Source organism: Fistularia commersonii, chromosome 31, assembly GCF_037954325.1.
Source record: "Fistularia commersonii isolate RoL2024-O1a breed Wild chromosome 31, RoL_Fcom_v1.0, whole genome shotgun sequence".
In the NCBI taxonomy this organism is placed as follows: Eukaryota; Metazoa; Chordata; class Actinopteri; order Syngnathiformes; family Fistulariidae; genus Fistularia; species Fistularia commersonii.
Genome location: NC_141314.1, coordinates 3,899,086 through 3,912,934, shown reverse-complemented (window position 1 = coordinate 3,912,934; position 13,849 = coordinate 3,899,086). Strand labels below are relative to the sequence as shown.

At 43.0% G+C, this 13,849-nt stretch overlaps 1 protein-coding gene across 2 annotated transcripts in view; it reads left to right on the top strand.

Annotated features, from left to right (window-relative positions):
- The window catches only part of htr4 (5-hydroxytryptamine receptor 4), a 72,085-nt gene extending 61,004 nt beyond the window's left edge, over positions 1–11,081 (top strand). For both annotated transcript variants that reach the window (XM_086178821.1, XM_086178822.1), the window contains one exon: positions 10,673–11,081. In XM_086178821.1, coding sequence (XP_086034947.1) covers positions 10,673–10,760 — 88 coding nt within the window. In that variant the 3' untranslated portion in view covers positions 10,761–11,081. The remainder of the gene's footprint in view (positions 1–10,672) is intronic.
- The last annotated feature ends 2,768 nt before the right edge of the window (positions 11,082–13,849 follow it).

The window sequence follows — 13,849 nt, the reverse complement described above, 5'->3', positions numbered from 1 at the left end:
GATGGCAATCACGTTTTCCCGCCGATCCATCTATCGCACACCTTCTGCAAGGGTACAAGGTGATGTCTTTGACACGCAAAAACAAAACAAAAAAACACAAACCGAGAAGTTCGTTCGCCGGTGAATGACTTCCAACGTACCCGTCGTCGGGGTTACGTAATCGGGGTCATGTGACTGAGGTCACGTGACCTATCAGCTGGTTCTGCATTTTCCCCATGCAGGTGGAAATGCGATATTCACCGTTCAGGAACCTGCAGCAGCAATGGGAGAATCGCCTCTTGTCGGAAAACACAACATTTGAGAGAAAGAAAATATCAACCGGTTACTCTGAGCTCCCTGTTTGATCAGACGCTGACCTCTGACTCTGTTGTCATGGCAACCCTCCTCGTGTCACACGGAGTTTGTCAAGTTTAATTTGGTTTTCACGGGGCAGCGGCAGTGCGGAGCGGTATTGTGGGAATGTGCGTGGTGGCTCCGTCCAGGTGACTTGTGAAGTTGAAACCGAGCGATGTGTGTGTTGCCGGGGGAGACACCGGCGGCGTGCTGGGCGGGCGCGAAGCGGCAGATAACGAGTGTCACGTCGGGTCGTGTCAAAGTAGTTTGACATTTTTTTTTTGTGCTTTCTGAACATGGGCTAGATCTCACACACACACACACACACATACTGTTCATGAGCTGATAATTCCTCTGCTTTCTAGGTGAAAATATCAGGAAGGGAAAGGAAGAGATAGTGTGAAGGGAGTGATGGAGGAGGAAGAGAGAGGGGGAGGGAGAGAGTGAGAGATGGTGAGAAGGAGGAAAAGGGAGAGAGAGAGAACGAGAGAACGAGATAGAGGACGGGGGAAGAGGGGGAGGAAAGGAAAGAGAGGAAAAAGAGGAGGAGATGGAGGAAGAAGAGAGAGAGTGAATGAATTGCAGGCTCCCTGCTGGGATGGAGGGATATTTGTAACTCTTATCTGGTGTGTTTAGATGTTTGAATGTGTGTGTGTGTGTGTGTGTGTATGTGTGTGTGTGTGTGTGTGTGTGTGTGTGTGTGTGTGTGTGTGTGTTCAGGAGAATAATCTTGCTATCAATACAAAACAAACACATCTAAAGAGGTCGCTGCCTCTGAATGGAGTCGCTCATTTCTGCTAACGCGGCTAATCCAGAGTCCAATCCTGGATTAGATCGCTGGTGATATAATCCCTGGCACCGGGGTTGGGTTGCTGACTGGTTGATGACGGCCAGAAATAAATTACAAATTACAGATTCTGAGCAGGTGTGGCCAGAGGAGGCAAGTAATCTGAATACCCAAACACTCGCAGGTGATTGACAGTTGACCCTTTGATTGACAGGTGCCCCATCCAGTCTAAGCCCCGCCTCCAGCTGCTGGAATTGTCCCCAATGACATTTTTTTCTTCCCTCGCCTGGATGATAGGAAGTGCATATTTTCAAAATAAAAGTCTGACTCAGATATATAGTAGCCAGATTTAAAAAGAAAAAAAAAAAGATAAAAATCCAGATATTTGTGTTAAAAAGTCCACATGGAAACAGATACTTACAGTGCTTGTTTGAGGTATTGCAATGCAGTATCTTCACCGTGCTTGTCCATCAAGAAGATCTCATTCATCCCGAACGGCAGCTTTGTGAAAAAAACGAGGTTCTACTCCCTTTTTTTCCATTTTTGGGGGAAAATGTGTTTCCACCCGGGGGGGAAAAACACTGTTTCGGACACAAACAACTTTTGCGCATTAGGTCGTTTACTCTTTCATTCCTCCAAAACACGTTTCTCATCGCTTCATAACCTAATAATTTCCCTCTGCGTGTATTTTTAGTGACTTCTGAAGCTCTTTGGCTCTTTTATTTTCTCTCTGCGTACACGCCGGGCGCAGCTTTATGCACGAGACGGGAAACCATTATCGACGTGTAGCAGCCGGTCGACCCCCCCTGCCCCCCGTCCCTCGACCCCCCCGGCAGCCTTTCACAACTCCATTGTATTTCATTTTTAAAGAATGAGCAATTCCGGGGATTTGCCGTTCACATCAGTTCCTTCTTGGACTCCTTTCAGGTCCGGACTGCCAAAATCAAAGCTCCGGACACACATCACCTCCCATATCCTCCCAGCAATTTCTTTTATAATCATATCCGAATTCTGTTTATAATGTCAAATATAATGCGATGCTGTCTGCTCTTATTTATTTGTAATTTATTTATTCATTATTAATTATTATTGTTATAGTTTCTGGTTCTTTCATCACGTTTACTATTACGCTTTACAGCTCCAACACCATTTGTGGAATTGATAGATGTCAATCGACTCTAATATAGCTCAATGTAATCTAATTTTTTCTGATCTGTTCTAATCCCAATCCCAAGAATTTAATTGAAATGTATTTAATCCAATCCAATCTAATCTAATATAATATAATCTAATATAATATAATGTAATATATTGTGTAATAATGTCATCTTATGCAATAATTATCTACTTTAATCTAATGTAAACTAACCCAGTCTAATCTAATTTTTGATTTTATCTGATCTAATCTAATCATATTTTACTCTAATCTAATTTTATCTGATTTTTTTCTCATCCTAATCTAATCCATTCTAATGTAATTTAATGTAATCTAATGTAATTCGATCCAGTCTAATCTGATATGATCTAATTTTATCTGATCTAATATAATCCAGTCAAATCCAATCAGATTTGATCTAATCTAATCTTATTGATTCTAACCTAATGTAATCTAATTCACAGATAATGTTATTAAAAGAATATAAGTTTTCCAGGCTATACTAGGCATAGAGCGACTACAAATAGATAAATACAGCTTTTATTTTTGAAGCACCAGAACAGATTAATCCATTTCACGTTACTTTTTTGGAGGGAAACGTCTTGTTCACCAACATTTATCGTCACCAACATCGACATTTTGGCGCATATTATTTTCGTAAGGGCATGACCACTATAATTTAATCCTGCAAATTGTACGGTTTCCTTGCCATCTTTATCCATTATCTCCTTGTGTTTATCTTATTACATTTTTTTTTGTTTCATTACATTTAATTTTCTTTTTTCAATTTTATTCCACTTTATTTCATTTTACTGTGTTTGTTCCACTTTCATCCAATTAATTGAATTTAATCGAATTAGATTGAATTTAATCGAATTTAATCAAATGTAATTGAATTTTAAAACCTTGTGTACAATGCTAATGTCATTATGCACCTTCAAATAACCCAACCTGTGTTATCTTGCTAAATATTTTTCACAAATATTTGAAGTAGATCGTCGATTCAAAGTACTTCTGTGCGACCAGACTTAACAGGAAGCAGTAAATGCAGTAAAACCGATGGAGTACCACAAAATGATACCAAGACTTTGAACCGGAAACGGGGAGCGGACGGACTTCCCCGGGGTCCTCGGGGTCGCTGTCCCTAAAAGGAACACGTAGGCGTAAACACATACACACACACACACACACACACGTGCGCGCGCCATTGGGATTTCCAGTCATGAAAGCAATTAGGCGAGGAGTGATGGGCGCCAGTCAGCCAGAAATAATCAGCCCTCTGATCTGCGGCGACTCCTTCCCCGAGAACTTCACTCAGTCGGGCCCGACACTCTCCTCAGAAGGTCGACCACTCAAATTGGTCCTGAAAGTCAGACGCACATACGCACGAGCGCGCGTGTACACGTACAAGCGCACACAAGGAGAGGATTTCTACCCATTCCGGTCATGAAAGCAATTAGGTGAGGAATGGTGCGTTGCGGGCCTCAGTCATCCAGAAATAATCAAACCTCTGATCTACTGAGATGCAGTTGTATGCTGATCTCGACTCACACACACACACACACACACACACACACACACACACACACACACAAACACCTGAATTTACAGTCCATTCCACGACTATCTTTAGGAGCGTGTCGCCTGCCTGCTTCCTTGTCCTATGCAGTGTACACACACAAACACACACACTCATGTACACACACACACACCTGAAAGTATCCACACTCGGTTTTCATAGTTGTATCTTCAGATCTCTTCCTGATAGATAGGTGTGTTCTCAGTACGATATAATATATTATTCGCAAACACACACACATGCATAAATAAATAAATGCCAAGCCCACTCTATGTGAGTCATCAACTCACCCATGGTACCATGTTCCATGTTTGTGAAATGTGTCTGACACACACACACACATACACACACACACACACACAACGTCAAGGTGTGGACAGCTTTCATTCAGTAAAGACATGGGTGTAGGTGTGCGTAGCTGCAACGTCTTTCCCAGTTGAGCGAAGACACCCAAGCCCAAATGATGTCATAAGCGTTTCCATGGTAACGTTGCACTTTTTTTATCCGAAGCCCCGTTGTCTTCTCGAAAAATGTTCCATAGGTGCAAATAGTGGCCCCTTGATTGACAGGTGTCCCCCCCAGTGATTGACAAGTGACCCATCTGGGTGAAGCCCCGCCTCCCCGCCCCCGTCAGCCGATCCGACCCGCGCCAGTTGCGTCATCGTCGCGTCCATTCGACGTTAATTTTAACGGGAAGTCTGAGCTTTCGGAACTTTTGGAGCTTCTGTTGCCATGGTTACCGCAAAACTCTGCCAAAAAAATTAAATAAACCGCGGGGTTCATACAATTTTATAGTTCCTGAAAGGCCTCTTATTCACTTTTATGGGACGCCCCTTGGCATGGTCGATGTGGATTTGTGTCGCCATGGTTACGCCAGCCGTCCCGCTCGAGTTGCACTCCCGTCGCTGTGGTTACCGGAAACTTGGACTTGTCGGGGGCTCTTTGCGGACAGGTGTTACTGTTCCTCAGCCACGGGACAACGTCCACCTCCATCTGCGATCCACACCTGGATTAGTGGGATTACGATAATCCGACGTGTGAAGTGATACAGGCAGGGGCTTCTAATCTCCATTTTTGCAGAGACAGGAAGTGGCTGACTTTTACCACAATGGCATAAGGGTGGAAAAAAATGTTGGGATTCAGTGATCGGATAATCTGTTTCTGATGCGATTAAAAATGCAAATTAACAGTTTGTCCAGGTCTTGAACACCCATAATCTCTGGCTTCTTTACCAGATTAAGGATTTGTCAAGAAGAGGTCATTATTATTATTTTCTTTCTGAAGTGATTCAGTGAATGATCTAGATTTGGATTTACACAAGCACTGTTTGTGAGGCTTGACGCCCCCAAATCTTTCCATGATGGTACAGTCAAGTGAGCGCTAAAATGGACTCCGGAGCCTGAAATGACGGGTCTCGGTCGGTTTCCGATCGAACGCCGGTCGGTTTGATGGGGCCGGTCTGGACCGAAGTGCATCATGGGAACCAGGAAGTAGCAAAACGATTAGCAACAGCGGGTTGAAATGGCGCGGTCCATCGGGAAACAAATCCGACAACGGTCCGACGCATCTCTTCCTGGTTGTCTTCTTCACTGGCGTTTAGTTGTTTATTGACAAATCGTGGTGAGAAAGCGTAACAAACCCAAGGAGCGGTTGAGCGAACATGAGACCCAGTTCCATTTTCCGCCAGTGGAGGCGACACTGAGGGGTTTATGAGTCACCGCCACTCATAGGAATGCCGAGTCAGACCCCCGGTACAGCGGAATAGCCGCCTAATCCCGCCTGTCACTCCGTTGCCGTGGGGATTTCAGTCAGGCCCTTCTAATCACATTTACTATATATATATATTAAACCAAACTTCAATTTCTTACGTCGTTCCGCTTTATATGTATATGTGTGCGTGTGTGGAATGACGAGGCGTTCATGGTCCTCCTTCACGGAGGAAATTGCAGTCACATTCTTTTTTTTTTTTTTTGTTATCGGCCCCGGCTGATAATCTGCCGCCTCGCCTTAATGCTTCCTGACGGGCCCCCGGCCCTCACCGAGGACGATGGTGTGGGGGTGTTGCCCCCCCCCCCCCCCCCCCCAACCCTGACATCTAATCCCATGGAGGCCGAGGTTCTCGTTCCGTGGGCGTCAGCAGTCTCGCAACTTTTTTTTTTTCAAGTTTGGGAGTCCTCATTCTGTCTGTCAGATGTTTCATTTATTTCTTTGAAACCCCCTTCACTCCACGGCCTCACAGCGAGAAGGCCAATGGTCGGATTCCCCTGTTCCTGGGTCTGCATGGGGTTCCGCTGGGTTCCTCACACAGCCCAAAAACACACAGGAGGTCGACTGGAGACCCTTCTTCAGGGGTGGGCAAACTACGGTCCGCGGGCCATATCTGGCTCGTTGCTGTTTTTAATCCAGCCCGCAAAAAATCGGTACAGAATTCATACTTGGTTGAATGATTGGAGCTCAAACACGAGATTATTTCATTTTCGGAGCTACTTGAGAACGCTTGAGAATTTTCCTGAGCTGGAAGACACAGATTAGCTTTGTGATTTAGCCTTTACTGTGGACATACCAACACACATGAATGAGCTGGACGTGAAGCTACTAGGGAAGAAATGGTTTGTTCTTGAAATGCAAACAAACATCTGAGCCTTCAATACCGAGCTCAGACAAATGTTCAGACAAATGTCGGATGAGTCCGATATTTACTGTTAACAACTGCGTTTTTTTTTTTTGTTTTTTTTTTTTACATATATCGTATCTTGTGGTCCATGCGGTCCCTGAGCCAAAAAGTTTGCCCACCCCTGCCCTGCTTTGAACAGATGCGTGAATAACAGTGTAAAAGGTTTTATGCGTCCAAATGGCACGGAAATGAGCGAATGAATGCTTGTCGGGCGGCATCTTCGGAACTGAACACTGATTCCCGGCTCCTCCTAGTGTGTCGAAGTGTCGTCGAGCAAGATGCCGATCCTCTAACTGCTCCCCTGGCAGGCTACTGCTCATGGTTGATCACAGACAACTAATTTCCCCATGGGGGTTTATAAAGGACAAATAATTTGTGAATTAATTAATCAAATTAACTTCATTTGTTTTTTTCAAGTCTTCTTTCCTTTTTCCTCCAACGCTCGGCCCCCACATCGTCATTAAATGAGCTTGTATGCCTTTACCGTTGCGTCGTCGGTCTTTTTTTTTTTTTTATTTCCTGCATTTTGCTTCTCCAGCAGGTGACCCGTCCTCTCAGTCCTCTGGGGCTGCGGTCTGTTCCCCTCATTCACCTCTTTTACCTCCTCAAGAGGTAATGGAGGCGGCCATGCACACACACACACACACATACACAGACACACACACACACACACTCACACGCGTCAGCAGATTAGTTTCCCAGAAAGCTGAGTCCATTATCTAGGCATTTCCGGGGTGAAGGTACTTCTTGCACAGTCCTGGAAGCGTCCCGGTTCCCTACCGAGTCAACCGGGGTGTTGCCACGACAACCCAGCCGAAGCCGCCATATTTGCAAAACATGGAAACATTTAGGCTCATTTAAAAGCCAATTTGTCTGCCTGCAGGGCCCATAACACGCCTCAAGGGGCCAGTAGTTGGAAGGGCACGGTCGATGACATTACATGTTCCCCTTTTCATTGATTTGTTTTTTATCTCATTTTCATTCAAACTCTCGCGGATCATTTCTTTCTCTCACATCTCAGCTTGCCTCCTCATCCTCCTCCCCCCCCCCGTCCTTCATCAGTGAGTTTCGACCCCTCCCGTCGTGCTGGCCAACGATAATGATGGTGCCCTCCGTTGTCAGGATGAAAATTTTGGGGAAAAGGAAATGGCGGGGGGGTGAGGAGGAAGAGGACTCGTGTTGATTGGGACGATTATTGTTCCTCTGAGCCGGACCGTCATCAGATGGAGATGAAGGAGAAGTGGTGACACGGAGAGAACTAGTGTGTGATTATAGGAAGGGAGAGATGAGTGGGTTATCAGTCACTCTACGGGGGGGATGAAGAGGAGGAGAAGGAGGGATTGCTGGGATGTGAAGCATATTAGTCATTCAAGATTTTTTCTTTTTAGTTTTTATGTTAATAATGTAGTAATAGTTGTATTAGTAGTATATTATTAACATATTGTCAGTATTGGTATTAGTATTGTGTTCATTATTATTATTATTATTATTATTATTATTAGTGGTAGTAGTAGTATAAGTCATACGATAATTCAAACAATGTTGTAATTTTATTATTATTATTGTTATTATTGTCATCATCATCATCATCATTATGATTGTTGTTGTTGTTTTGTTAATACCGTTAATACTGCTTGTGTTATTATTATTATCATTATCACTATTATCATTATTATTTATTTATTTATTTTTTTTAATCATATTTATTATTATTGCGACACTACGAGCTGCGGTACACTGCAGTACACTATCAACACAATGCTAATGCCACAAAGCTACAAAAGCATTGCTAATGCTATGCTAGCAATACCCCACTAGCAATGCTTATAATCATCATTAGCGCTCTGGGTTCTTGTTTGCGTTAGTTAATCCTCTCCTTGTTGAAAGTAACTACGCTAATGTCTCTGGGACTCGCCTCTGTTTGCATGTATAGTGTGTGTGCCTGTGTGTGAGTGTTTGTGCGTGTGTCAAATGTCCAATTAACTAGCTGTTTGCTAGTTGACCATATTGTTCTCTATGGGGTCATTTGGGGTCATTTCTATGTTACTATGAAGCACTCGACCAATATGCGTGTGTGTGTGTCGGTGTGTGTGTGTGAGGGGTGTTTGCCACATCACCGTCTGGAGCATGAAGAAATGTTTTGTCTGAGCGCGATCCAGGCCCTCTGTCCCCAGACTCATTAAACAGATCTCCATTCGGCTGTAACAGCACAAAAAAAAAAAAAAAAAAAAAAACTAAAACAACAACCCCGAGCTGTAAACAGGGATCAATTCCCACTCCATCCTAGGAAAAACACACCCAAGCCCTAGGTGATGTTTGGAATCAACTCATTCCCTCCCAACTGTAATTTAGACCGTGATTATTTATCACCCCAGTGCCAATTCAGTGGATTAGGATTATGCTCAGTGAAGATTTCTGGCTATAGCTGGAAGACTCACGCGCCAGATGATCTCAAGTATTGATCATCTGATCAGATAAGTCGGAATTAGCTGAACAGCATGTTTGTTTCAACATTTTTCTTGTAGTGTTTATTCAAGGTCAGATTCAGATTCAATTCTTTTTTCAGATTTTGGGTTTTGTGTTAGACTATGTATATTTTTTCTCATTTCTTACATTTTTAAAGATATAAAATATGAGTTCTAGGTAAAAATGATGCGTTCGACGAGTCATTTTGGAGGCTTATTTTTGCCAAATTCATTGATTTCACTAAAAGTTGACTCTTGAGCAATTTGAGACTTGCATAGTATGCGCACACTTACACACGCACACACACACACACACACACACACACACACACACACACAAACACACAGTTTTGATTTCATCCAGCATTTCTAGATAAAGACGCCTGACTATGAGACAGCCAATCACAGTATCTGTTGTTGGACCGTCGGCTTTTCCCCGAGCATCCATCGTGTTTTTTTGTGAACATTGCTAGGTCAGGTAAAAGAACACCTCCTCTACAGCTTATTTACACTGGCTTGTAAAAAAGCATAGCATGTGTCACACACACACACACACACACACACACACACACACATGCATGCACTCACCAACACACACACACACACACGCAAGCAATGTTCTCTCTCTCTGCTGGGAATCCAACGCTCCTTCGGGGCTATAAGGTAAATTTCACGGCCAGTTTGGCAGCAGGAAGAGCTGTTTGTCGGGTGTTTGTGTAAACAGTTTGTAACAATTTCAGCCCCCGGCGATGCATCTGTACTGTGCGCGTGCACGTGCACACACACACGCTGTGCCAGGATTTCTGGTTGTTATAGCAACCACAAAAAACAATGCAGACTGACCTCCTTTGAGGACTTTATAATTCAAAATAAATTCATTTGACCTGTTTTGAGTTAGAATAATGAATTTTCCTGTCAAACTAATTTATTCCGTGAAGCGGTTTATTTATTTATCTATTTTTTGACATAGTTAATGTCATTGTTCTCATTTGTTTCATAAAATTCGATGCAGTTTATTCTTTATTTATTCAACAATGACTTGTTTTATTTCATTCAATCAAAAGAGATTTTCTTCAAATTGATGAATTATTAATAATATCATTATAACGGTATCAGTATTATTATCATGATAATTATTGTAATTATCGTTGATGTAAGTCTTGATGATAACAAGGGATTGATAACAGGATTGATAACAAAAATTGAAACATAGGGTCAGAGTGGGGCAGACTGGGGTCATATGAGGTCAAGTAGGTGTCAGACGGGGGTCCGAGTGTGTCTTACATCAATGCAGTAAATCATCAGTTGAGGTGTTAATTAGAGAGTGTATGATTGGATGATTGACAGCTGACCCTGATGATTGACAGCTGACCTGACATCAGTATGACGGTATCAACACCAAATGCTGTAATTCAATAAACTCCTTTTTTTACAACTAAAACTCAACTTGAGGTTGACGTTCGCTCTTGCTGTCGTCTTCTTTAGCCCGAGAAAACTAATGGCGGAAAAAACACCATTACATTTCAACAAATGACCCCAGCTGCTTTTTTTAGCTACATCAACAGCAGCCGGTAACCGACCAGAGTGAAGGAGCGCCTGATCGTCCAATCGCAAAGCGGAGATACCGACGGCACTTGTCTTCATAACTGACCCCGTCTTCTGTCTGTCGTCCCCACAGGTATTCCGTCCTCCACAATGGGAACCACACAGAGCAGGAGAAAAAGTCACTGCACACTGAAATAGAGTCACTGGAGTCGTGCTTGTGACCAACCGCCCGTCCCCGGTCACGCCCTGGTCACGCCCCGGCTCGCCGCCGCCGCCACCGATGCCTTCGCAGGTCTGTGGACGCCCCCCTGCCCCCAGGAGGGACTCCAGGACAAAGACTCTGCAGTCTTAAAACTGTTTTCGTAAAGAAAGCGTGGAACTGACGGGATGCCTGAACTGAGCCAGGACACGGCTGTGACCCTGGGGCGCCCCCACGCCACGGAACGGGACTATTTTCGCAGCGGGGGGGGGGCGGGGGCGGGGGCGGGGTCTACTGGGGAATCATGTTGCCAAAGCCATTTGATATTAAAGAGTGGACTGAGTATCTGAAGCCCCGCTGTTATTTTCTAGGAACCTCAGGAATATCAGTCAAACTTTGGGGGGGGTTGTTTTGTACCCGATGGTATGCTCCATCTCCTTTTCCTTTTACCCGATTGGCAAACTGATCCGAATCTAAGTTCCATCCGTCTTAAATCATTCGGTCCCCATCGATGGCACCGCAATGGTTTGGTCCAAAAAACAGGAAGTGGAAGGTGAAAAAAAAAATTTTTTAGATCAGGCCAAATAACAAATTAGCAAATTATATATATATCGCCCATATCCGTGAATGGTTCTATATATGAATTTATATTATTTATTTATTTGTTTGTTTGTTATTTTCTCATAATTTCTAATTTACATAATCCTGATGTCATCTACATCCCGAAAACCACGTTTGACCAACCCCTGTGATGGAGTTTGCTCCAAATATCAGCAGTGGCAGTAGCTCCAAACGTGACCGCAGACCTGCTCCGATGACCTTTGACGACCTTCTGGGCCGCGACTGGTGAAATCTAACACATCACGCCAGCGCTGCGGCAAAGGTGACCTGGAGGAGAGACAAAGTTCCACAGGTGAAAACGTCTGAGAAGAAATCACTTCCTGTTTCCAAACAGGATGTTTCCGTTCAGAAGTTTTGGATTTTTTTTTAATTTCAATAACAGGTTTGGTCATCGGTTCTGGATCGGTTCAGATTTAATTTCCCCCCATCATTAATTTCTTTCACCTCTCCGACAGGTGCGTAGGATGAAGACGACTGAATCCAAGGCAGAAATAAAAAAATTAATCCCCCACACGCCCTCTGTGTTTTACATCAGCTCATTACTTTCCAAAGTTTCAAGCAGCAGATTTTACTTCATCGCCTATGAGGAAAAAAGGTCATTTATTTATTCATTATTTCATTCATTCTCAGCACCGCTTACCCTTTCACAGGTATCTTTAACCAGCGCATATTTAGGCCGGAGACAGTCTTTATACCTTAAATGGTCACCTGTCAATCACAGCTCCACCTGTCATTTTAGAGGTTCATCTGTCAGTCAAAAGATCCACAAATAGAGACATTCACCGGAATTAGCCTTCAATAATGCTAATGACTGTTTTTGGATAACAGGAGGAGGATGGAGAACCTGAGGAGAACCAAGGAAAACATGGGGAGACGGTGATTTCTAACAACGAGGGGGCTAAATCCCAAAAGGCTAATGGTCTCAGTCAAGGTCTGTCGTTGTTTATGTAACAAAATATGTAGTATATTACTATATTGTATATATATTAGCATCAAACATCTGTTTGATGTTTTTCCTTCCTCCGCCCAAGCTTCTCCACTCCACCGTCAAACAGCCGCCCACTTTCACGGCAGCCGTTTCCATGACATCTGTGGAAGCTCATGTCAGTGTGTGTGTCTGTGTGTGTGAACGTGTGTGTGTGGGAGGCTGTTAGCCCATCTAAAATTAGGAAAAATCCAGCTCTGCTGCCTCCGTGACAATTAGTGAGGCTAAAAAGTTTTTTTTTTACTTCTGCTTCGTCTCTCAGAGTTAAAGGTCACAGACACTCTCTCTTTCTCACACACACACACACACACACACACACACACACAAGAAGCCTTCGTAAAAGCTCTAAACTTTCCCCGCTCGCCTCTTCAAAGACTTGACCCTGGCAATTTGGCAATTTTGGATCCATCCTTTGCTATGTCGGGAGCTGGAGGGGGGTGGGGGGTGCTAGAAAGCTTGGGGTTCCAGGATAAGATTATTTTCATTATTATTATTATTATTATTATTATTATTATTATTATTATTATTATTATTATGCCCCGCCTCTCATGGCTGTGGCAGCTTGGATAGGTTCAAGCATCCCCTGCCACTCTAAATGTCGGCTAGTGATGGACTATCATTATTATTGTAATTATTATGTTTATGTTTGTGTTTTTGTTATCATCATTATTATTATTATCATTATCGTCATCATCACCTTTGTTATTATCATTACTATTATTAGTAGTACTATTATTGGTTGTTGATGACTTTGTAATTATTATAATCACTTAACAGTAATAATACATTATCAATTTATCAAGTTCAAAGGAACAATGAAACAGGTCAAATTATTTATTCATTAATTTCTTCTTTTTTTTTTTCAGAGCAAGTTGCATAAAATGAGATAAAAACAAGGCTCAGGGCCGAATAGATTGCATCAAGCTGGAGCGCATGAATGAAAGAGGAGTGAAAGGCGGCATAAAATATAAATAATGATAATAATTATCGTACTAATAATGGTAATTATAATAAGAAAAACTCCTAAGTGTTTACTGTAAGGCTGCCACGGCCTGGCCCTCCCTGGGAGGAAGGGCAGGGATGTCTGTTGCTAAGTGACAGTTTCCATTGAGGCCAATTAAAGAAGAAACAGATGATCCCGATGTTCCCAGCTTTTTGTTTATTTATTCGATTTGTGTTTTTTCCCCCTGAACTTGTCGCTAGCTGGAGCGTCGTCGAGGCACTCGGCCCGCCCACAACAAGGCAGATGTTGGACTGGACGAGAGATGGCCTAGGATGGCGTGGGATTGCAGGGAAACAATTTTATTATTATTTTATTTTTCCAAACTAGCAGAAAACAATGGATTAGTTATTTTTGGTAAATCACCCAATAATCTTTAATAATTTCGGACCGGGCAGCTGGGAAGCCAGTGGTCCAAAGGTGTGGCCTCTCTTCAGAGAGGTTCCTAATTAAATTAAATTAAATCAAATTAAATTAAATCTAATTTATTTGACTGTATTTTATT